This window comes from Oncorhynchus mykiss, chromosome 29 (genome assembly GCF_057628025.1).
Source record: "Oncorhynchus mykiss isolate SJ-2025 chromosome 29, ASM5762802v1, whole genome shotgun sequence".
NCBI lineage: Eukaryota > Metazoa > Chordata > Actinopteri > Salmoniformes > Salmonidae > Oncorhynchus > Oncorhynchus mykiss.
Window position 1 is genome coordinate 31001221 of NC_143050.1, and position 25651 is coordinate 31026871.

At 43.4% G+C, this 25651-nt stretch overlaps 1 protein-coding gene across 1 annotated transcript; it reads left to right on the forward strand.

Annotated features, from left to right (window-relative positions):
- The first annotated feature begins 11671 nt into the window (after nt 1-11671).
- Nucleotides 11672-25436, forward strand: adora2ab (adenosine A2a receptor b). The gene is made up of 3 exons (XM_021590791.3): nt 11672-11957; nt 19944-20764; nt 23737-25436. Exons 2-3 carry the CDS (start codon nt 20433-20435, stop codon nt 24809-24811), a joined length of 1407 nt encoding a protein of 468 aa, XP_021446466.2. The 5' UTR covers nt 11672-11957; nt 19944-20432; the 3' UTR covers nt 24812-25436.
- Nucleotides 25437-25651: the final 215 nt, after the last annotated feature.

The following is a 25651-nucleotide window of genomic DNA, read 5'->3' on the forward strand; positions in this document are numbered from 1 at the left end:
AATTCCCTCGACCTCATGGCTTGGTGTTTGCTTTGACATGCACTGTCAACTGTGGGACCTTATATTGTGCCCCTTTCCAAATCATGTTCAATCAATTGAATTTACCACAGATGGACTCCAATCAAGTTGTAGAAACATCAAGGATAATCAATGGAAACAGGATGCACCTGAGCTTAATTTCGAGTCTCATAGCAAAGGGTCTGAATACTTATGTAAAGGAAGGTATTTCTGTTGGTATTTTTGATAAATTAGCAAAAAAGTCTAAACTTGTTTTTGCTTTGTCATTATGGGATATTGTGTGTAGATTTCTGAGGATATTGTTTTTATCAATTTTATAAAGGCTGTAACGTAACAAAATGTTGAAGTCAAGGGGTCTGAATACTTTATGAAGACACTGTCATTTAGCATCTAAAAACATAATTGAGAAATAATTAATCAAAGTTGTCCTATTTCTGGCATGTTGGCCTTATCCAGGCCTCCAAGACTCCATGATGTTTTATCTGTAGATGCTACAAAGCAAACATTTGTCATATGAAGCTTTACTGCTTGCTCTGTAATATGAGTAGTATTTTGAATTCAATAATTTCTTACATTATTTATGAATATTGAAAAATATAAACATGAAAATATAAACAATTTGATTTGCCTATTACCTGGGCATATCAAAGTCCCAAAGTGGGATCGCTGCTGCTTTTAGAGTTGCAGGATGTTCAATGATACAAGTAAAAGGAGGGCTGTGATTGGTTATATTGCCCACTATGCCAATTTCTCTGTTTTAAAATGGGCCATTACAATTTTATATTTGTTTTATATTCATAAAATTCATAAAATTGTTATTGAAATCAAAACACATTTCAGAGCAAGCTGTATTTTTTTTAGATATTTTTTTTAAAACATTCATTTAACTCGGCAAGTCCGTTAAGAACAAATTCTTATTTACAATGCCGGCCAAACCCGGACAACGCTGTGCCAATTGTGCGCCGGCCTATGGGACTCCTAAACACGGCCCGTTGTGATAGTGGTAAAGCTTCATTTGTGTCACCTACATATTAAACATTATGGAGTCTTAAAAGAGGCCTGCCTGGGTAAGGCTAAAATGCCAACTTTGATAAATGATTTCTCGATTATAGTTTTAGAATAAATTTCATGAAAATCCCCCAAAAATCATGGTAGCTTTTTGTTCTGGTTTCGTGAGGAATTACCCCAAAAACATTTGGTATCGTACACAGTAAATCTCTTTCCTCCAGCACAGTGAAATCAAATTAGCTAGGTCTGTTCCCATGCATTGGGAAAGCATACAATCTTCAATTGTTTTGAGGTTGAAAAGTACACAACTGTGTGTTTGTAGTTTACATACACCTTAGCCAAATACATTTAAACTCAGTTTTTCACAATTCCTGACACTTAATCCTTGTAAAAATTCCCTGTTTTAGGTCAGTTAGGATCACCACTTTATTTTAAGAATGTAAAATGTCAGAATAATAGTATAGAGTGATTTTATTTCAGCTTTTATTTCTTTCATCACATTCCCAGTGGGTCAGAAGTTTACATACACTCAATTAGTATTTGGTAGCATTGCCTTTCAATTGTTTAACTTGGGTCAAACGTTTTGGGTAGCCTTCCACAAGCTTCCCACAATAAGTTGGGTGAATTTTGGCTCATTCCTCCTGAGCTGGTGTAACTGAGTCAGGTTTGTAGGCCTCCTTCCTTGCACTTGCTTTTTCAGTTCTACCCACACAGTTTCTATAGGATTGAGGTCAGGGCTTTGTGATGGCCACTCCAATACCTTGACTTTGTTATCCTAAAGCCATTTTGCCACAACTTTGGAAATATGCTTGGGGTAATTGTCCATTTGGAAGACCCATTTGCGACCAAGCTTTAACTTCCTGGCTGATGTCAAGAGATGTTGCTTCAATATATCCACATAATTTTCCTACCTCATGATGCCATCTATTTTGTGAAGTGCACCCTCCTGCAGCAAAGCACCCCCACAACATGATGCTGCCACCCCCGTGCTTCATGGTTGGGATGGTGTTCTTCGGCTTGCAAGCATCCCCCTTTTTCCTCCAAACATAACAATGGTCATTATGGCCAAACAGTTCTATTTTTGTTTCATCAGACCAGAGGACATTTCTCCAAAAAGTACAATCTTTGTCCCCATGTGCAGTTGGAAACCGTAGTCTGGCTTTTTTATGGCGGTTTTGGAGCAGTGGCTTCTTCCTTGCTGAGCGGCCTTTCAGGTTATGTCGATTTCGGACTTGTTTTACTGTAGATATTGATACTTTTGTACCCGTTTCCTCCAGCATCTTCACAAGGTCCTTTGCTGCTGTTCTGGGATTGATTTGCATTTATTGTGCCAAAGTACGTTCATCTCTAAGAGACAGAACGCGTCTCCTTCCTGAGCGGTATGACAGCTGCGTGGTCCCATGGTGTTTATACTTGCGTTCTATTGTTTGTACAGATGAACGTGGTACCTTCAGGTACCACCATTTGGAAATTCCGGTCTACCATTATTTTTCTGAGGTCTTGGCTGATTTCTTTTGATTTTTCCCATGATGTCAAGCAAAGAGGCACTGAGTTTGAGAGTTTAATTGACTCAAATTATGTCAATTAGAATGACATAATTTTCTGGAATTTTCCAAGCTGTTTAAAGGAACTTCTTTTTTTTCTTTTTTCTTTATTTTTTATTTTACCCCTTTTTCTCCCCAATTTTCGTGGTATCCAATTGTCCGAAATCGACATAACCTACTATCTTGCTACAACTCCCGTACGGGCTCGGGAGAGACGAAGGCTCCTGATACACAACCCAACCAGCCGCAACCCAACGCATCCAACCCGGAAGCCAGCCGCACCAATGTGTCGGAGGCTACACCGTGCACCTGGCAACCTTGGCTAGCGCGCACTGCGCCCGGCTCGCCACAGGAGTCGCTGGTGCGCGATGAGACAAGGAGATCCCTACTGACCAATCCCTCCCTAACCCGGACGACGCTAGGCCAATTGTGTGTCGGCTCACGGACCTCCCGGTCGCGGCTGGTTACGACAGAGCCTGGGCGCGAACCCAGTACAGCGCCCTTAACCACTGCGCCACCCGGGAGGCCTTTGTGTATGTAAACTTCTGATCCATTGGAATTGTGATACAGTGAATTATAAGTGAAATCTGTCTAAATAATTGTTAGAAAAATTACTTGTGTCTTACATAAAGTAGATGTCCTAACCGACTTGCCAAAACGATAGTTTGTTAACAAGACATTTTTTGGAGTGGTTGAAAAATGAGTTTTAATGACACACTTAGTTTGGAATGTGAACTTCTGACTTCAAGTGTGTGAGTGTGAGAACTTATGAGTGGTGTTTTTGGTACATTCCAATAGTCTCCTTATCCTAAGATTCCATGTGAATAATTCACAACATTCTGTTGTTGCTCATAAAGGCGTCTGATAAGGTTGCCTGACATGCCTCTGCTAAGATGAGCTACACTCATTGAATAGGTACTGGTCATTGCAAGGATTCAAGGATAATATATTTATATATATTAGTTACCAGTCAAAAGTTTGGACACCTACTCATTCAAGGTTTTTTATTTATTTGTACTATTTTCTACATTGTAGAATAATAGTGGTCAAAATAGCCCTTACACAGCCTGGAGGTGTGTTGGGTCATTGTCCTGTTGAAAAATGAATTCTAGTCCCACTAAGCGCAAACCAGATGGGAAGGCGTATCGCTGCAGAACGTTGTGATAGCTATGCTGGTTAATCAAATCAAATCTATTTATGTAGCTTTTCTTACATCAGCTGATATATCAAAGTGCTGTACAGAAACCCATTCTAAAACCCCAAACAGCAAGCAATGCAGGTGTAGAAGCACTGTGGCTAGGGAAAAACTCCTTAGAAAGACCAAAACATAGAGGAACCAGGCTATAAGGGGTGGCAAGTCCTCTTCTTGCTGTGGCGGGTGGAGATTCTAACAGAACATGGCCAAGATGTTCAAATGTTCATAAATTACCAGCATGGTCAAATAATAACAATCACAGTAGTTGTCTAGGGTGCAACAAGTCAGCACCGCAGGCTATGAAAAGCTAACTGACACTTACTCCTATCTCTACCGCTCCTGCTGTCTCTAGAGAGTTGAAAACAGCAGGTCTGGGACAGTTAGCACGTCCGGTGAAAAGGTCAGGGTTCCATAGCCGCAGGCAGAACAGTAAGTTTTTGCTTGAATCTAAAATAATCACGACAGGGTCACCAGCAAAGCACCATCACACCTCCTCCTCCATGCTTCAAAGGTACACCTGTTAATTGAATTGCATTCCAGCTGACTAGCTCATGAAGCTGGTTGAGAGAATGCCAAGGGTCTGAAAAGCTGTCATTAAGGTAAAGTGTGGCAACTTTGAAGAATCTCAAATATAAAATGTGTTTTGATTTGTTTAACATTTTTGTTTGTTACTATATGTGTTATTTAATAGTGAAGACATAAAAACTATCATTCTACAATGTATAAAATAGTACAAATAAAGAAAAACCCTTGAATGAGTAGGTGTGTCCAAACCTTTGACTGGTAGTGTGTATATACAGTGGGGCAAAAAAGGTATTTAGTCAGCCACCAATTGTGCAAGTTCTCCCACTTAAAAAGATGGAGGCCTGTAATTTTCATCATAGGTACACTACAACTATGACAGACAAAATGAGAGAAAAAATCCAGAAAATCACATTGTAGGATTTTTAATGAATATATTTGCAAATTATGGTGGAAAATAAGTATTTGGTCACCTACAAACAAGCAAGATGTCTGGCTCTCACAGACCTGTATCTTCTTCTTCAAGGGGCTACTCTGTCCTCCACTCGTTACCTGTATTAATGGCACCTGTTTGAACTTGTTATCAGTATAAAAGACACCTGTCCACAACCTCAAACAGTCACACTCCAAACTCCACTATGGCCAAGACCAAAGAGCTGTCAAAGGACACCAGAAACAAAATTGTAGACCTGCACCAGGTTGGGAAGAATCTGCAATATGTAAGCAGCTTGTTTTGAAGAAATCAACTGTGGGAGCAATTATTAGGAAATGGAAGACATACAAGACCACTGATAATCTCCCTCGATCTGGGGCTCCATGCAAGATCTCACCCCGTGGGGTCAAAATGATCACTAGAACAGTGAGCAAAAATCCCAGAACCACACGGGGGGACCTAGTGAATGACCTGCAGAGAGCTGGGACCAAAGTAACAAAGCCTACCATCAGTAACACACTACGCCACCAGGGACTCAAATCATGCAGTGCCAGACGTGTCCCCCTGCTTAAGCCAGCACATGTCCAGGCCCGTCTGAAGTTTGCTAGAGAGCATTTGGATGATCCAGAAGAAGGTTGGGAGAATGTCATATATGAATGATGAATGATGAAACCAAAATATAACTTTTTGGTAAAAACTCAACTCGTGTTTGGAGGACAAAGAATGTTGAGTTGCATCCAAAGAACACCATACCTACTGTGAAGCATGGGGGTGGAAACATCATGCTTTGGGGCTGTTTTTCTGCAAAGGGACCAGGATGACTGATCCGTGTAAAGGAAAGAATGAATGGGGCCATGTTTCGTGAGATTTTGAGTGAAAACCTCCTTCCATCAGCAAGGGCATTGAAGATGAAACGTGGCTGGGTCTTTCAGCATGACAATGATCCCAAACACACCGCCCGGGCAACGAAGGAGTGGCTTCGTAAGAAGCATTTCAAGGTCCTGGAGTGGCCTAGCCAGTCTCCAGATCTCAACCCCATAGAAAAACTTTGGAGGGAGTTGAAAGTCCGTGTTGCCCAGCAACAGCCCCAAAACATCACTGCTCTAGAGGAGATCTGCATGGAGGAATGGGCCAAAATACCAGCAACAGTGTGTGAACCTTGTGAAGACTTACAGAAAACATTTGACCCCTGTCATTGCCAACAAAGGGTATATAACAAAGTATTGAGATACACTTTTGTTATTGACCAAATACTTATTTTCCACCATAATTTGCTAATAAATTCATAAAAAATCCTACAATGTGATTTTCTGGATTTTTTTTCTCATTTTGTCTGTCATAGTTGAAGTGTACCTATGATGAAAATTACAGGCCTCTCTCTTTTTAACTTGCACAATTGGTGGCTGACTAAATACTTTTTTGCCCCACTGTATGTGTCCACATTTTCCACAGGTGAACTGGTTTCTTCTCTTTTTGAGTTTGCCTATAAATAAACTGCACCTCTGTTCACATTGTCACATTCAAATAAAGTAAGATATTTGATATCTTCGTGGTTGAAAGGTTGCCCATCTGATGTCAGTGAAATAGATATCAACACTCTTGTTCAGGGTCTTACCAGTGGCTACATTTCCATTAACTTGTAAAGTATTTTTTTGTTGACATTTAGAAAGTTTGCATTGAAAATACTGCGGCGTTTCCTTTGAACTATTTTGTCGCTAAAAAAACAGCTGGACGTAACGACATCACACACAAACCTGGTGAAGAATAAAAAAGTGATTGAAGTGTTTCCATTATCCATTTAGGCAAATTGTGCATTAATAAATTGCTGACAACCTGTATGTCCTCCCACCTATCTGTTTCATGTCCCAGGTAGCCCGCAAAAGCCAGCATGGATAGAATGCACAGTCCGTGCCACGGTGAAACTTGCGCTCCTGTATCCTAGATCTGAAATAATTGGATAGTGAAACTTGCATTCAGCCAACCAGAAAAGCAAGGCGATTAAGACCATCCTTGTTCTGCAAAGAAACATTTAGATATAAATGTTTTAGATGTAAAAAATAGTTTTAGCAAGCAGTAGGTATTTAGAATTAGATGTGGAGTGGAGCTTTATAATAACGTGATGACATCACGTGCCCCGCGTACCTTCAAATTTATTCGGCAATCATTTTATTTATTTTTTAAACACTGTTTCCATAACTGTTCGCGATTAAGAAAGTTTGACAAAATACAAATCCACCTATGCCAAACGGATACAAAATGTGTCGATTTTTAGAACGTTTCTCCTATAGCTGCCGTTGCTATTTTTTTGTTCTTGCGACATTGTTTTTATCGAATAAACCTTGATTAATGAAAACCTTGTCTTATGTCATCTGATGCCTCACACGAACACTGTGGTCATGTTGTGGTTGGGTTGGTTTCTGGGTTCTACAGTTCCTGGTTTGCTCATTTTAATGTGTTATCTGAATAAATGGACTGGCTAGCAAGAGCAGTCGGCTACATGACAAAGGTCACTGATGTCTCGCTGAAATATAAATTAGATTAAAAGTAGGGTGAGCATAGCCAGAGCATGTTATGTACTGTGTGGGGAACACTTTATAAAGTAAAGAGTTGTTGAATTTATCAGTCCGTCATAGCTAACAGTCGACAGGATGCCAATGTCGTCTTATTTCCTTCCCCCTCTCCTTTTATAGCGCAACTCTCTTCAGTCAATGATTCAAGAGACCTGGGCTCGTTGATGTTTGAACCATAGAGATAGATAGAGGGCTAGTACCTAAAAGCCGTTTAATCACGGGCAGCGCCATTGACGAGTTTTTACCATTTTTTATTTGTCAACTGGGTGGGACTTCCTATAGTTTAAGGAAGGATCACACAATTCCATCCAGGTCACCAGGATGGCTCAGCCAATTAATTATACAAGTTTGGAAACGTTCCATAACTGCAGGTCACAGACGCCACAATAGAGCGGGCGGATACAATAATGTGACGTCTTAAGTATATGGTTTGAGCCTATGGGCACGATGTATTTTTGTTGGCATGTACCAGTAAAAACTCCAACTACTTACAGTATGTATCAGAGGACCATTCAATTAATAGCATTCTGAAGTACAAACTGGGTTGATTGAACAGGTCTTTGAAGTCCTCAATGTAACGTTAACACTACAAGACCGTTTAACTTATTATGAAATTACAAAAAGCTTTGTTCAATTTGATGAATGAGGTTGAGAAGTAGATTTAACGAAAAATGTATGTATTATGTTTTTTATCCACTTGTATGTGTTTGCAAGCTAATATCTATAAGCAATACAATTATTACTGCAGTTCTTTTTTCTTTTATTTTTACCAGTCTGTAATGCCATACACCTCATCAGCAAGCTATTTTATTTCCCCATTTCTACAAAACTAACACACTGAAAGTTGCATGGCTTACAGGCTTATTTTTATTTATTTATTCTACCGACTTTCTTACAAAATGTGAGCTATAATTGAATTTTTGGCCACTTTGCTTCGCTCCACAGCAGAATAGAACACTAGATATGACTCCAAAGGCACCACAGACAGTAGATGGAAACTAAGTGGTCCTGCTGATAAAAGGAAGGTGTCATCCTCTCCACCAACATCCCTCAACATGGGTTATTTGTGTGGGCTAGACCCTGAGCTTCTCTCCTCTGGCTAGCAAGAGGAAATGGTTTGTGAATGAGGAAATGGTTTGTGAATGTGTTGCTGCCTGAAGGTTTTTGTCAACACTCTTGTAACAAGATTGCGGTCACAATGGTGCACAATTTAACACCTCTTTTATTGTCTGTTTATTTAAATTCCATAGCCGAATTATAGCCAAATCAAAGCAGGTCCTTTCCGTAGACTAAATTTTGTGACTTCTCCTTTTAAATCCTCATTGGGCCAACGTGAGACACAGGTCTCCTAAGGTACATATCCCAACCAGAAGCCATGGATTACAGGCAACATCCGCACTGAGCTAAAGGCTAGAGCTACCGCTTTCAAGGAGCGGGACACTATCCCGGAAGCTTATAAGAAATCCCTACGCCCTCCAACGAGCCATCAAACAGGCAAAGCATCAATGCAGGACCAAGATTGAATCCCACTACACTGGCTCTAATGCTCGTCGGATGTGGCAGGGCTTGCAAACTATCACGGATTACAAAGGGAAACCCAGCCACGAGCTGTCCAATGACACGAGCCAACCAGACAAGCTAAATACCTTCTATGCTCACTTCGAGGCTAGCCTCACTGAACCATGAATGAGAGCACCAGCTGTTCTGGATGACTGTGTGGACACACTCCATAGCCGATGTGAGACTTCACTGACATATTCAACCTCTCCCTGACCCAGTTTGTAATACCTTCATGTTTCAAGCAGACCACACAGTAGTGGTGCGTGGGTAAAATCACTGGCCAAGCCAGAATTTTGTATTTTTTTTATTACAACCTATGTGTTGTGATAATTGCATTGTTTGCTCTATAACATTTTCGTTTATATGCCTTGAAACTGTGAAATATTTTTATTTGACCTTTATTTAACTAGGCAAGTCAGTTAAGAACAAATTCTTATTTTCAATGACAACGGGTTAACTGCCTTATTCAGGGGCAGAATGACTGATTTGTACCTTGTCAGCTCAGGGATTTGAACTTGAAACTGTTTGGTTATTAGCCCAACACTCTAACCACTAAGCTACCTGCCGCCCCAGGCTACCCTACGCCTAAGACCGAGACAATAGGCACAGTGGCAGAATAAATTCAACCTCACCTTTGTTTCATCACAAAACCGGAAAGCAACCTCTGTCCGGTGAAGTGCACAAAGCATATTGCATGTAACAAACAGTTACATGACCTACAGTATGATCAAGCAAATTAAAGTTTCCATAATTTCAGACTACTAAACAACTATAGATTTAGAACCACAAAGAGTTACCGCAAGTTGCAAAGAAAACAGGAGCTGACTCCACTATTCCAGCACCATTTAAACTTCAACATTTCAACATCATCAAATCACCTCTGCTTAGTCTAAAACAGTGACAACTAAAAGATTCCAAAAATGATTTAGTTCAATCAACGTAAAATAAATATGATGTGGCTGTCCAAGATTCTGATTTGTGTGTGTGTGTGTGTGCGTGTGTGCTGTGTGAGTGTGTGCATATGTTCATGCAAGTAGAAAAAACATGTTGACTCACCCTACTTATAGAGAATGCCATCCTCCTCTCTTTCACGTTGATGAAACGGTCTATGACTCTGTCATACAGTACACACTTGTATTTTTTGTTGCCCTAGGCTACCTGGCTAAAATGCTTGCTCACTAGCTTAACTTCCTTTCATGGGAAATGTTAGCTCGCTACATATTAAACTTTCATTCCCTCAGTCCAGGGCCACAATGTATGAATTTATGGTTGTATCAGAATCACTGCTATAACCATTGGCCAGTACAGAGAATGAAGTAAAACCAGAAGTCCAAATCCCTATCTGCATTCAACAACGAGATGCAAGAATTGAAGTTGTTTCTGTTAATTACGTATTTCTCTTGATGCGATGTGATAGGAGAGAAGCCAAATCCAAACTGGCTTCCCTTAACATTTTCCTTTGGTGCACCAGGACCATTCACAGTTTGCATACCGCCCCAACAGATCGACAGATGACTGCCCTTTCCCACCTGGACAAAAGGAACACCTACATGAGTCAATGAACACCTGGGGGCTGCCCATCCAGGATCCAGTTGCAGAGGGAGGTGTTTAATCCCAGGGTCCTTAGTTTAGCAATGAGCTTGGAGGGCACTATGGTGTTGAACGCTGAGCTGTAGTCAATAAACAGCATTGCATTCAGGTCAGCGTTCAACACTACAACACTACACGCAACAACACATCTGCCACTCTGACCCTCAACACGGGGGCCCTTCAGGGGTACGTGCTTAGTCCCTTCCTGTACTCCCTGTTCACCCCCCACTGCGTGGCCGTGCACGACTCCAATACCATCATTAAGTTTGCAGATGACACGACGGTGGTAGCCCTGATCACCGACAACGATGAGACAGCTTACACGGAGGAGGTCAGAGACTTGGCAGTGTGGTGCTAGGACAACAACCTCTCCCTCAACATCAGCAAGACTAAGGAGCTGATCGTGGACTACAGGAAACGATTCAGCATGAGCCCTCAGATCCTCAAAAAGTTACTCAACTGCACCATTGAGAGGATCTTGACCGGCTGCATCAGCGCTTGTCTTGGCATCTGACCGCAAGGCACTGCAGAGGGTAGTGCGTATTGCCCAGCACATCACAGGGGCCAAGCTCCTTGCCATCCAGGACCTCTATACCAGGCGGTGTCAGAGGAAGGCCCTAGAAATTGTCAAAGACTCCAGCTGTTACCACACCTCAAACAGTACTGTTGCACCAAGTCTGGAACCAGCTAATTGTGCATTATTATTTTTCTATTATTTAAAACAATTATCTCTCTGCATTGTTGGGAAAGGCCCATAAGTAAACATTTCAATGTTAGTCTACACCTGTTGTTTACGAAGCATGACTAATAAAAAAAAATAGATACATTGAGTGATCTCTAGACCTCAGTGAGCTGGTACCCCCAGAACTGTTATAGATTACCCCTACCACAGTAAAGGGCTAGATTAGTGGTCATATGCCAGGTTTATACTATTAGATAGATTAGTGTTCATATGATGGTTGTACAGTAACAATGGATAGACTTTTACCATGGTCTAATTTTAGCAACAGATCCGTAGAATTTCTGTGGACTCTGATGTCACTTTGGGGATTGACGTTTATCGCAACCGCAAGGCTTTTCAGCCACGATCAACTTCAACATGTATCAATGAAATCTGCTCATCATTAAAACTGGTCCAGGTACAGCTATTCTGAAGTAAATGTACAATTATAACAGACCAATAGTTACGTCACACACACATAGCTGAGCTGCCTAAATCCCACCTCCTCTTGACGACCTGTAAGAAAGTGATGTATTGCACGTCTTCAGAACCGCGCGTTAATCAGAGCATGCAACCGCGTTTTCCTGTTCTAGCTTCTGAGTGCATCAAGACCGAAACCTCTCCAACAGGCGGAACATCTATATCATTTACAGGCATATTTTCCTATAGACAAACTTTCAAATTTTGAAGAAGCATGGATTATGTGAATACTATGAATACGCTTGTAGCCTATGGAGAGAAGGCTTGAACATATGTTGTGCATTTGCGTCAGTGTGTGTCTTGACAAGACAAAAAGGCAAGTATTATTTAAATGTTTTACTTTCACTGTATGGTTAATCATAAAGGGTAATCGGAATAACTATTGGTCGAAAAGGATTCAAATGTCCCAAATCTCAAAGTGGCTCTTAATTTAATTAAGGTGAAATATAATTGTCTAAATTGTGAAATGTTCGAGTTTCTTTTTGTGTCCATTTATTTCAGGTTAGACGCAATAGTTTTGGTGGTTTAATTTACTTGTTCCCTCCTCATTAAATTAGTCAACTAAATTGAAACTGAAAGGAAATAAACTTCATAACTCAATTACTACCTATAGTAACTAACATGATCAACAAACCTACTTCTTGCAGTCTTCCTGAATTGACTGAGCTGAAATTGGAATTGACCCCTACCCTGCTATCTATCAATATAGAAATATGTTGATTATGTAAACATATTGAAAAACTTTATCCTGAGAATGAATATTATCTGCATCACCTGGCTATAATGCAGATGCTGATTGGTCGTTTGTTTTGGGCTATGTAGTCTCGACTCTAGCTCACAACCTCAAAGACCTATTCCACGGCAAGCTCTCAGTTACAACAACCATCAATTACCCTCACTGTTACACCAACTATGAATTACCATCACTGTTACACCAACCATAAATTACCCCGGCACCCCGGCGTAGTTTGTGTCTGTATTTCAGGACAAAGATGTAGTCAAGCCCTTATTCTCCTTACATCAGCAATTCACATAGTGGTATGGCCAACAGCAACATTCCTGTAATTTGTTTTCATTCTCTGTGGTGGTCCTCTCCAACTGGTCCTTTGATTGACAGGTCTGCAATACAGTCCTTCCAAAGGATGTGCAAAGCTTATCACGTCCTTCAGGGCCCGCGCACACACATCCCCCCCCCCCCCCCCCCCCCACACACACACACAAGCACATTAATGCCGATTTACACACTATACATTGTACACTGACTCAGATTACAGTACACCTATGTGCAGTCTTAGAAAAAAGGTGCTATGTAGTACCTAAAACGGTTCTTTGCCTGTCCCCAAAGGAGAACCCTTTGAAGAACCCTTTTGGGTTTCAGTTTTTTTTTTTTATGCTTTACACAGAGGGTCCTACCTGGAACCAAAAAGGCTTGTACCAGGAAACAAAAAGGGATCTCCTATGGGGACAGCCATAGTGTACAAGCAAACAAACTGAAAAAAAGCATCCCCATTTAAATTCCTGCACCACCTTTATCATATAACACATTAATGATCCATGTGAAGCATGTAGCTTATTCCTGCCTCTGAGGGTAGGTAAGGCCAGTGACAACCTGGTCTCGGAGCATTTCGTGTTATTCTGTATGTAAATCTGAGAGACTCCATTTAGTATGATATGTTACATTTCGTATGGTATGTATTCATTTGTGGATGTCTATCACCCATTTCGTACCAGTCAAAAGTTTGGAATCATGAAGTAACCAAAAAAAGTGTTAAACAAATCTAAATATATTTTATATTTGAGATTCTTCAAAGTAGCCACCCTTTACCTTGATGAAAGCTTTCTCAACCAGCTTCACCTGGAATGCTTTTCCAACAGCATTTAAGAAGTTCCCACTTATACTGAGCACTTGTTGGCTGCGGTCCAACTCATCCCAAACCATCTCAATTGGGTTGAGGTCGGGTGATTGTGGAGGCCAGGTCATCTGATGCAGCACTCCATCATTCTCCTTCTTGGTCAAATAGCCCTTAAACAGCCTGGATGTTTGTTGGGTCATTGTCCCATTAAAAAAACAAATGATACTCCCACTAAACACAAACCAGATGGGAGGGCATATCGCTGTGGTAGTCATGTTGGTTAAGTGTGCCATGAATTCTAAATAAATCACAGACAGTGTCACCAGATATGCACCCCCACACCATCACATCTCCTCCTCTATGCTTCACGGTGGGAACCACACATGCAGAGATCATCCGTTCACCTACTCTGCATCTCACCACAAAGACATAGTGGTTGGAAACAAAAAAACTAAAAAGTTGGACTCATCAGACCAAAGGACAGATTTCCACCGGTGTAATGTCCATTGCTCGTGTTTCTTGGCCAGAGCAAGTCTGTTCTTCTTTTAAAATCAAATCTAATTGTATTTGTCACATACACATGGTTAACAGATGTTAATGTGAGTGTAGCGAAATGCTTGTGCTTCTAGTTCCGACAATGCAGTAATAACCAACGAGTAATCGAACCTAACAATTCCACAACTACTACCTTATACACACAAGTGTAAAGGGATAAAGAATATGTACATAACATATATGAATGAGTGATGGTACAGAACGGCATAGGCAAAATGCAGTAGATGGTATAGAGTACAGTATATACATATGAGATGAGTAATGTAGGGTATGTAAACAGTATATTAAGTGGCATTGTTTAAAGTGGCTAGTGATACATGTATTACATAAAGATGGCAAGATGCAGTAGGTGGTATAGAGTACAGTATATACATATGAGATGTGTAATGTAGGGTATGTAAACATTATATTAAGTGGCATTGTTTAAAGTGGCTTGTGATACATTTTTAACATGTATGGCAGTAGCCACTCAATGTTAGTGGTGGCTGTTTAACAGTCTGATGGCCTTGAGATAGAAGCTGTTTTTCAGTCTCTCGGTCCCTGCTTTGATGCACCTGTACTGACCTCGCCTTCTGGATGATAGCAGGGTGAACAGGCAGTGGCTCGGGTGGTTGTTGTCCTTGATCTTTATGGCCTTCCTGTGACATCGGGGGGTGTAGGTGTCCTGGAGGGCAGGTAGTTTGCCCCCGGTGATGCGTTGTGCAGACCTCACTACCCTCTGGAGAGCCTTACGGTTGTGGGCGGAGCAGTTGCCGTACCAGGCGGCCCGGCAGGATGCGCTCGATTGTGCATCTGTAAAAGTTTGTGAGTGCTTTTGGTGACAAGCCGAATTTCTTCAGCCTCCTGAGGTTGAAGAGGCGCTGCTGCGCCTTCTTCACCACGCTGTCTGTGTGGGTGGACCAATTCAGTTTGTCCGTGATGTGTACGCCGAGGAACTTAAAACTTTCTACCCTCTCCACTACTGTTCCGTCGATGTGGATAGGGGGGTGCTCCCTCTGCTGTTTTCTGAAGTCCACAATCATCTCCTTAGTTTTGTTGACGTTGAGTGTGAGGTTATTTTCCTGACACCATACTCCGAGGGCCCTCACCTCCTCCCTGTATGCCGTCTCGTCATTGTTGGTAATCAGGCCTACCACTGTAGTGTCGTCTGCAAACTTGATGATTGAGTTGGAGGCGTGCATGGCCACGCAGTCGTGGGTAAACAGGGAGTACAGGAGAGAGCTCAGAACACACCCTTGTGAGGCCCCAGTGTTGAGGATCAGCGGGGTGGAGATGTTGTTACCTACCCTCACCACCTGGGGGCGGCCCGTCAGGAAGTCCAGTACCCAGTTGCACAGGGCGGGGTCGAGACCCAGGGTCTCGAGCTTGATGACGAGTTTGGAGGGTACTATGGTGTTAAATGCTGAGCTGTAGTCGATGAACAGCATTCTCACATAGGTATTCCTCTTGTCCAGATGGGTTAGTGAAGTGTGCAGTGTGGTTGCGATTGCGTCGTCTGTGGACCTATTGGGGCGGTAAGCAAATTGGAGTGGGTCTAGGGTGTCAGGTAGGGTGGAGGTGATATGGTCCTTGACTAGTCTCTCAAAGCACTTCATGATGACGGAAGTGAGTGCTACGGGGCGGTAGTCGTTTAGCTCAGTTACCTTAGCTTTCTTGGAAACAGGAACAATGGTGGCCCTCTTGAAACACACCAGCCAGCTGGTCTGCGCTGATATGAGGACGCGGCTGGGGATGCCGTCTGGGCCTGCAGCCTTGCGAGGGTTAACACGTTTTAATGTTTTACTCACGTCGGCTGCAGTGAAGGTGAGTCCGCAGGTTTTGGTAGCGGGCCGTGTCAGTGGCACTGTATTGTCCTGAAAGCGAGCAAAGAAGTAACTTTAAAAGTTATTGGTGTCCTTTAGTAGTAGTTTCTTTGCAGCAATTCGAATAGGCCTGATTCACGCAGTCCCCTCTGAACAGTTGAACTTGAGATTTGTCTGTTACTTGAACTCTGTGAATGCTTTATTTGTGCTGCAATTTCTGAGGCTGGTAACTCTCATGAACTTATCCTCTGCAGCAGAGGTAACTCTGGGTCTTCCATTCCTGTGGCAGTCCTCATGAGAGCAAGTTTCATCCTAGTGCTTGATGGTTTTTGCGACTGCACTTGAAGACACTTTAAAAGTTCTTGACATTTTCCAGATTGACTGACATTCATGTCTTAAAGTAATGGTGGACTGTCATTTCTCTTTGCTTATTTGAGCTGTTCTTGCCATAATATGGACTTGGTCTTTTACCTGTCTTCTATATACCACCCCTACCTTGTCACAACACAACTGATTATCTCAAATGCATTAAGAAGGAAAGAAATTCCACAAATGACATTTTAACAAGGCATTCCTGTTAATTGAAATGCCCTCCAGGTGACTATCTCATGAGGCTGGTTGAGAGAATGCCAAGAGTCTGAAAAGCTGTCATCAAGGCATGATTTGCTTAACACTTTTGGTTACTACATGATTCATATGTGTTAGTTCATAGTTTTTAGTGTCTTCACTATTGTTCTGCAATGTAGAAAATTGTAAAAAATAAAGAAAAATGGTGTGCACAGGTGTGTACAAACTTTTGACTGGTACTGTATGCCTCTATTATCATGTCACCTAAATACACTACTGGACCAAGAGTATGTGAACACCTGCTTGTCGAACATCTCATTCCAAAATCATGGGCATTAATAACAGACTCCACTTTTCTGGGAAGGCTTTCCACTAGATGTTGGAACATTGCTGTGGGGACTTGGTTCCATTCAATCACAAGGGCATTAGTGAGGTTGGGCACGGATGTTGGGCGATTAGGCCTGGCACGCAGTCGGCATTCCAATTCATCCCAAAGGTGTTCGATGGAGTTGAGATCAAGGCTCTGTGCAGGCCAGTCAAATTCTTCCACACCGATCTCAACAAACTATTTCTGTATGGACCTCGGTTTGTGAACAGGGGCATTGTCATTCTGAAACAAGAAAGAGCCTTCCCCAAACTGTTGCCACAAAGTTGGAAGCACAGAATCATCTAGAATATAATTGTATGCTGTCGAGTTAAGATTTCCCTTCACTGGAACTAGGGGGCCTAGCACGAACCATGAAAAACAGCCCTAGACCATTATTCCTCCTCCACCAAACTTTACAGTTGGCACTATGCATTAGGGCAGGTAGCGTTCTCCTGGCATCCACCAAACCCTGATTCGTCCGTCAGACTGCCAGATGGTGAAGCGTGATTCATCACTCCAGAGAACGTGTTTCCACTGCTCCAGAGTCCAATGGCGTCTTTACACCACTTCAGCCGACGCTTTGCATTGCGCATGGTGATCTTAGGCTTGTGTGCGGCTGCTTGGCCATGGAAACCTGTTTCATGAAGCTCCCGACGAACAGTTCTTGTGTTGACATTGCTTCCAAAGGCAGTTTGGAACTCCACGATTTTTATGCGCAATGCACTTCAGCACTCAGCATCCCGTTCTGTGAGCTTGTGTGGCCTACTACTTTGGAGCTGAACCGTTGTTGCTCCTAGACGTTTCTTTACAATAACAGCTCTTACAGTTGACCGGGGCAGCTCTAGCAGGGCAGACATTTGACAAACTGACTTGTTGGAAAGGTGGCATCCTATGACGGTGCCACGTTGAAGGTCGCTGAGCTCTTCAGTAAGGCGTTTCTACAGTCAATGTTTGTCTATGGAGATTGCATGGCTGTATGCTCGATTTATACACCTGTTAGCAATGGGTGTGGCTGAATTAGCCGAATCCACTAATTTGAAGTGGCGGCCACATATTTTTGTATATATAGTGGATGTAGATATTCGTCTGTCATGTTGCCTAAATATGTATGGACAAAACATTTTGCACACCTGCTCTTTCCATTTTGCACACCTGCTCTGACCAGGTGAATCCAAGTGAAATCTATGATCCCTTATCTATGATCCTCAATCAGTGTAGATGAAGAGGAGGAGACAGGTTAAAAAATATTTATAAGCCTTGAGACAGTTGAGACATGGATTGTGTGTGTGTGCTATTCAGAGCGTTAATGGGCAAGACAAAATATTTAAGTGCCTTTGAACGGGGCATGGAGGTAGGTGCCAGGCACACCGGTTTGTGTCACGAATTGCAACACTGCTAAACTGCTGGGTTTAACCCACGCTCAACAGTTTCCCGTGTGTATCAAGAATGGTCCTCGACCCAAATTATATCCAGCCAACTTGACACAACTGTGGGAAGCATTGGAGTCAACATGGGCCAGCATCCCTCTGGAATGGTTTCAACACCTTGTAGAGCCCTGCTCCGACGAATTGAGGCTGTTCTGAGGGCAAAAGGGGGTGCAACTCAATATTAAGAAGGTGTTCCTAGTGTTTTGTACACTCAGTGTCTATAGGACATGCACTTTGCCTTCAAACCCCACAAATTGCCCTCAGTACACTTCAGAAGGAAGAGCCCATGGTATGATGTGTCATTGTAGTTTAAAAGACCAGGTTGTGGAAATGTCAGCTTCCATTTATCAGCTCCCGTGATCTGCCTGTCTGTCTGCCCACTAACTTACTCTCAAGGAATTCTTTCCCGGACCAGCACCCCTATTACGACCCTTTGCCCCCCTCTCCCTAGATTCCACTGTCCTTATATCACTCCAGAGGGGCACATGGGGTTGCAGGGTGAGGGAGGGGGTGAGGTGTAAGAAACGGCCCCTTTGACCCTTTGGGCCAGGATTAAAGAGCATTCACTCTGATTAAAGGCACGCTTTTTTTAATGTTCGCTCTGCCACGTTCTCAGACATGGCTGCCAACACAGAGTTCAATGGGTTCCAGGGGAACAAGCTGTCTAATCTTTGTCTAAACTTTATAGCCAAGAGGGTTCCCAAGAGGGTTGATAGCCAAGAAGATATTCAAGAGGGTAGCCAAGAGGGCCTGATAGCAACGAGCTACTTACTATAAACAGAAGAGAGGAATAGACCCCTGCATATTATCAGTAAGGGAATAGCAGTGTTTTCACATTAGAAATGCTTCCTCTCATACCGCGTCATAGTTTCCCTCTGTCTACTGTTCTGTCATCATGCTGAACATTCAAGTGGTAATATCCATTTATACAGATCCAGAGGTGTATGTTCGTTCAAAACGGTTCTTTTGAAATATTGTACAATTTTCCTGACCTCAATCATCAAGGTTTGTATAAAGGCTGATACACAGTAATAATTGGCACTGTCCTGTGGAACTCATTAAACTCAATAGACTAGCCCACATTTAAATCTCTCCTTGTTTAGGGGTTTGTACTGGCAACAGGAAGGAAAGGGGGGATACCTCGTCAGTTGTACAACTGAACGCATTCAACTGAAATGTGTCTTCTGCATTTAACCCAACCCCTCTGAATCAGAGAGGTGCAGGGGGCTGCCTTCATCGACATAGTGAACAGTGGGTTAAATCAAATCAAATGTATTTATATAGCCCTTCGTGCATCAGCTGATATCTCAAAGTGCTGTACAGAAACCCAGCCTAAAACCCCAAACAGCAAGCAATGCAGGTGCCCCTTGCTCAGGGGCAGAATGACAGATTTTTACCTTGGGGATTCAATCCTTTCTGTTACTGGCCCAACACTTCTACCCGCCAGGCTACCAAATGCCAACAATTGCTTTAGATTTAGAATAACCTGACTGACAATAGTAAATACTTTGGAGAAGACGACCACACCTTGAATAGAACAAGCACAGCCATGTTAATGATATAGAATTAACATAACTCACACACCCCAGGCCACAACAGCAATCTGCTTTGGAAGACAGATTGCTGTTGTGGCCTGGGGTGTGTGAGTTAACCTGTTTGTACAGGGACTTGTAATGAGATTGTTCTCTCTCTCTCTCACACTCTCTCCTCTCTCTCTTTCTGTCTCCTTAGGACACGGATCTTCATGTGAAAGTGGGTTGGCCACGGCAACACCCCGCCCACTCCCAGTGTCCAGCCACTGAGGAGGCTGCTGAAGTTAGCAACAGAAAGCACGATTGGACAGAAGAAGTGGAAGAAGAAGAGAACCAAATAACCTTCTGTAGAGTGACAATACATTAGAGTGAATCTCAACTCACTTCTTCATTTGCTCTGTGTTTGGCAGTGGCACCATTGCCTGAGTGTCGGGTTTATAAACAGGAAGTGGTTAGTGGTGGTGGGTCCTGCTAATCACTGAAAGAACAGTCCCTGGCAGCACTGCAATAGCACCTCACCTGTGTGTGTGTGTGTGTGTGTGCGTGTGCGTGTGTGTGTGTGTGTGAGGCTTGCTGTTGGAGGGGGAGTGTCTGCACGTGTAGCGATGCGTGTAGAGACGAAGAAGCCCCTTCCCTGCTACCTGACTCAGACTCTGGCTGTGACCTTCAACGTGACCCCAGCCCCACCATGCTGAACAATGCCTCCCTTGTCTACATCGCCCTGGAGCTGGTCATAGCCTTTCTGGCCGTGACCGGTAACATGCTGGTCTGCTGGGCCGTGTGCCTCAACAGCACCTTGCAGAGCATCACCAACTACTTTGTGGTGTCCCTGGCAGTGGCAGATATCGCTGTGGGCTTGCTGGCCATCCCCTTCGCCATCACCATCAGCACGGGCTTCTGTGCCAACTTCCACGGCTGCCTGTTCATCGCCTGCTTCGTACTGGTGCTCACCCAGAGCTCAATCTTCAGCCTGCTGGCCATCGCTGTGGACCGCTACATCGCCATCAAGAGCCCCCTCAGGTGATCTTAGCAGGGGAGGAGAGGGAGGGGATTGGAGGGAGGGGGACTGGGCTGAGGATGGTGGTGACACTCTGTTCCTGGTCTTTTTCTAGAAACCAACAATGAAACATAAACAGGTATCATCCATGTTTAATACGCTGTCTTATTTGCAGAACACCAAAGGCAGATCCTCAGACCTGTTAGATCTTGGCTGTGATCTAAGTGACGCACAACAAAATGCATTTGTGTATCAAAACACATTGAATTACAGTGAGGTTATTGGATTAGGGTTCATCTCCCCAGCGCAGGGCAGACACAGGTAAATGTCTCCACAGGCTTCATTGGGTTAGTGTTTGTGTGCTGTTGGAAGGACTGAAAGGACTGAAGGCTTTGATCGTTATCCTCCTGGTAAATCAACACCAAGGGAGAGCGGTGAAGGGGCAGGCCCAGGCACCGTATCGATAGAGAGGCCAGTGTTCTCACCTTAAACAGCCCCGGATCACCTTAGCAGAAACGTGCATCAGCTCACGTAGCCTCTCTGTCAGTGTGACGGGGTGGACACAGAGCATTGTCATCCCTCTTCAATCAATAGTCAGTTTCCCCAAAGAATGTAGGAACGTGTTTTAATTAGTCTTGCCTTTAGTAGCAATTGGAGATTGTTTATACATAACAATAACTGAAATAAACAATATTTTTGTGGATGTCCAGTAGGGTCAGATGAGTTAATAATTAAGACAATTATTTGTTGTCTTTATTAGTTATGTCTAATGATCTTTTATAATGTGTTGAATGTGGAATGTCCCATGTGCCTCTTCTATTCTATACTGGTCTGTGACTTGTGTAGCAGATTAGGATCTGCCAAACTCAATCCTCAGCCTGAATTGTCTCCATTTGCGCTGCCGGAAGAGCCTGTCAAGTGTGCTTCTGACACTCTTTGCTTTAGCGAGTGAGAGAGCGTTGTTATTTTTCTGTTGTCCAGTTCTCCATCAGGGTGTGATGACAGGTAGATAATGCTATCTGCTCAACACCAGTCATTAGCAACATTAACTGCAATAAATTTCCAGCAATAAAAATCGAGATAGCTAGTTTATTAGGACGCTATATAATGTTTGGTTAATAAGGCACTCAAGCTTGTATAAGGGACAAATATGTAACTTTGAACATTTGTTAAGGGTTATTTCCTGCCATTCTAATCAAATTTGAAACAAAACAAAACAACAACTTGTTTTAAATAGGCTACACCATCATTTTCCCCTGTGGGCATATAATACTAAAAGAACGCAGACTATGGAGGTTTTACGCACATCCAAAACGGGACCTGCATGGCTAAAATAATGTGGGCCTGCCCACAATGCATAGATAAAAAGGGAATGTCAGCTCACTGTTTTACTCCTCTCAAACTTGATATTTTTATAAATCTTTGGTGATTTAAGATGTATTTCCAAGCGGTCTCAGGAGCCAAACCCTTTATGGACAGTATTGACTACTTCGTGATTACATTGGGTATTTTAACTAAATACAACGTACACATGCATCAAAGGCACATTAGTCTACGCTTGTTCCATGCGAATATGGACAGTGTGCGTCATGGATGGATAGGCTGTGTTTCCACTCTCAATATTCAAGGCATAACCAACTGCGTTACCTCTAAACACAGTTTTTGTTTGGTCTTATATATCCCTACCATCGCTGCCTGAAATTAGAACTTCGGATCACGTTTTTAAGGACACACCTCAAATATTTCCAACCAGTCCATCTAAGCTGATATAAGACAGATCAATTCCCGAACCTGGCATTAGGTCTGGAAAATGCCAGTGCGCCAGTTTTGACATGACGAATTTGCAAGCTAACGTACTTTTGACATGAGCGCCGCCTTAACGAGACGAAAATAGAACCCATAGAAAGTAACCTACCCAACCCTGTTTCCATCAGACTACAATCAAAAAACTCAACCGGCAAACAACTTGGCAACAACCAAATAGTTCAGCTTGCAAATCCCTTTTCTTTACTAGAGTGAAATATTAAGACACGCATTAATGCTTCATACTACAAATGTGTGGGGAATCAAAGGCACTGTTTGGTCACAGTCGCAATTGAAATTTTGATTCTCCAGTGGGAAGGCATTGCTTTCATGGAAAAGTCCTAAAGCAGGTGTTTATTGCAAAAGGGCCCAGCAAGGGTGTGTGTGTGTGTGTGTGTGTGTGTGTGGATATGATTGAGCTTCCATTGGAGCCGGAGCTTTGGTGCCAATGACCATAGATCCAAGGGGCTTAATAAACTTGCCGCCACCCTGGTCCACAGAGGTCTCAGTCAAAGAGGACTAAATCCCCACTGGACCCCCAAACCCACCCCCATAACCACAAACAACAGGGTCATGTGCCTGTGGCGCTGCCTTCTGACTTCCACCCTGGTGTACATTATGAACTCTGGTTTAGACATGACCAATGGAAGAAGACAGACAGCAAAACTAATATAGCCTGATACATTGTTCATGACACTGATTTCCATTTGTCTAATGTCTGATGCAGAAACAAAGCAACGCCAAGAAGACTTACATCAGACTATAGATAGGCTTTTGTGCAATGATCCCTAAATCACAATACAGGTAGGAAATGCTTTCTTAAATCTACATGTAGTACATGACCTGATATCCACTGCTCCATCTCCTAGTATGGCATGACTGGTCGAGTCTCCCAAACAATGGACTCAGTTTCCAAGAGCTTACTGCTATATATGCAAATACTAGTATGTTCTCGGGAAAAAGGCTTTTTACCCTCTGAAGTCTGTCCCATACGTTCTCTAAGCTCTCTGATTACAGGAAGTAAAATTCATTGGTTGGGTCCAGGAAAAGTGAACTTGCTTTCTTATTGAGTGTTACTGGGAGTGTCTGAACCTGAATAGAGGAGCCCTCTCATCCTGGGAGCATTTCTGTGTCATGTAACAATACAAAATGCCTATCTGAATTCCTCTCATGTTTTCACGTGATCCTCTAGGTATAACAGTCTTGTGACGTCCGGGAGGGCAAAGGGCATTATCGCAGTGTGCTGGGTTCTCTCTGTGGGCATCGGCCTCACGCCCATGCTGGGCTGGAACAGGGGTGTCAACGGCACCAACAGCAGCTCGTGCCCCGAAGGCATGACAGAGTGCCTGTTCGAGGGTGTGGTCACCCTGGAATATATGGTCTACTTCAACTTCTTCGGTTGTGTGCTGGTGCCCCTGCTAGCCATGCTGGTCATCTACGCCCGCATCTTCATGGCGGCGCGGCGCCAGCTGAGACTGATGGACCTGAAGCTGGCTCACATGCACGCCCCTGGGGCATGCTCATCGTCCACATCGTCCCGCTCCACCCTGCAGAAGGAGGTCCACGCAGCCAAGTCTCTGGCCATCATCGTGGGGCTATTCGCCCTCTGCTGGTTGCCCCTTCACATCATCAATTGCTTCAACCTGTTCTGCCAGGACTGTGGGCGCCCGCACGTCTGGGTGATGAACATCGCCATCATCCTGTCCCACGCCAACTCCGTGGTCAACCCCTTCATCTATGCATATCGCATCCGGGAATTCCGCCACACCTTCCGCAGGATCCTGCGCAAGCACATCCTGGGGCACTGGGAGGGGCATGGAGCTGGGGGAGGGGGTGGCAGAGGGCTGGGTAGCAGCAGCAGTATCACGCGTGCCTCTACTCGCATCAGCATGGTGGACAGCTCGTGTGGCACCATGGGGAACAGTTATTCCCTGGAGTCCAGCCCCAAACCCAGCCCCACTCGGACCCCCATAGAGACTCATAGAGCTGGGAAAGAAGCTTACTCTGACTCCTGCCAATGGTCACCACAACAGTCAGACCCTGCACCAATCAGCTCCATTGAAAACGGACACAACAAAGGCGATGCCCCGGTGTCTCCCAAGCAGCAGCAATGCATCATGGGATGTGCGGACCAAAGTGGGGTTGAGACTACAACCGTGTTGATGGAGGTGAAGGACAGTGGGAACATATCCTTTGTGCACGTCAGGCCTCTGTCCCCCACACTAACCAGCCCTAACCACTCAATAGAACTCACAGAGGTCTCATGACATAGTTATCTCCATGGTGGACAAGTTACTGATACCCCAACCTACATCATCAACTAGGAGGGGGAGAAGTGAGGGACCAGGACAAAAGCATGTTCCCTTCACCTGTAAAATAAATTCTACAGAAATATTGGAAATGGTTGCACTGACTAGAAATAGCTTTTCTTTCTTTAGGGGGAGACTTCTTGAGCCTGAAAGGGCAACAGCAAACTGGCATTAAATCACGCCTAGCAATTGAGCTTTTGTTTACTTATCACATAGCTGTTGTTGGTGGACACGTTTTGTACACGTTACCTCTGAGGCTCTTTCCTGTAGGCTAATAGTCTTTCAGAATTGAAAATGTATGACGATATAAATGAATGGTCTGATCTACTGAGCACCTGTCATATGCTGACAGATTATGACCGAAACCATGTTGCCCCTGGACACTGTCCAATACTGTATGACTCAATATTTGGTATTGCTGGCCAACCACTACTGAGTTAATGCAACTACTGTATGTCAGTGTGAGACGTCGGGAATGTATTCTCTCTCTTATGAAGTGCAGTATTCCTCCAATTGTGTCATGTTTTCAAACGCTGGTCCCTTGTGTGTTTCCATGTCAGGTTATTAAAATACCTTAATAAGCCATGTTGTCATTGTGTGTGGTTATTTAAGTGAGTCCTGTTGAGGAGAGTGCATTATACAGCAAGTCACATAACGCTAGAAAAGGGTTCCAAAAGGGTTCTTCGCCTGTCCCAATAGAACTCTTTTTGGTTCCAGGTAGAACCCTATTTGATTCCAGGTACAACTCTTTTGGGTTCCATGTAGAGGGTTATCCTGTGGGGACAGCTGGTAGAACTC

Coding starts and splice junctions, on each gene's coding strand:
- adora2ab (XM_021590791.3), top strand. CDS start 20,433: ATGCTGAACAATGCCTCCCTTGTCTACATCGCCCTGGAGCTGGTCATA. Junction 20,765..23,736: donor GCCATCAAGAGCCCCCTCAG/GTGATCTTAGCA, acceptor GTGATCCTCTAG/GTATAACAGTCTTGTGACGT.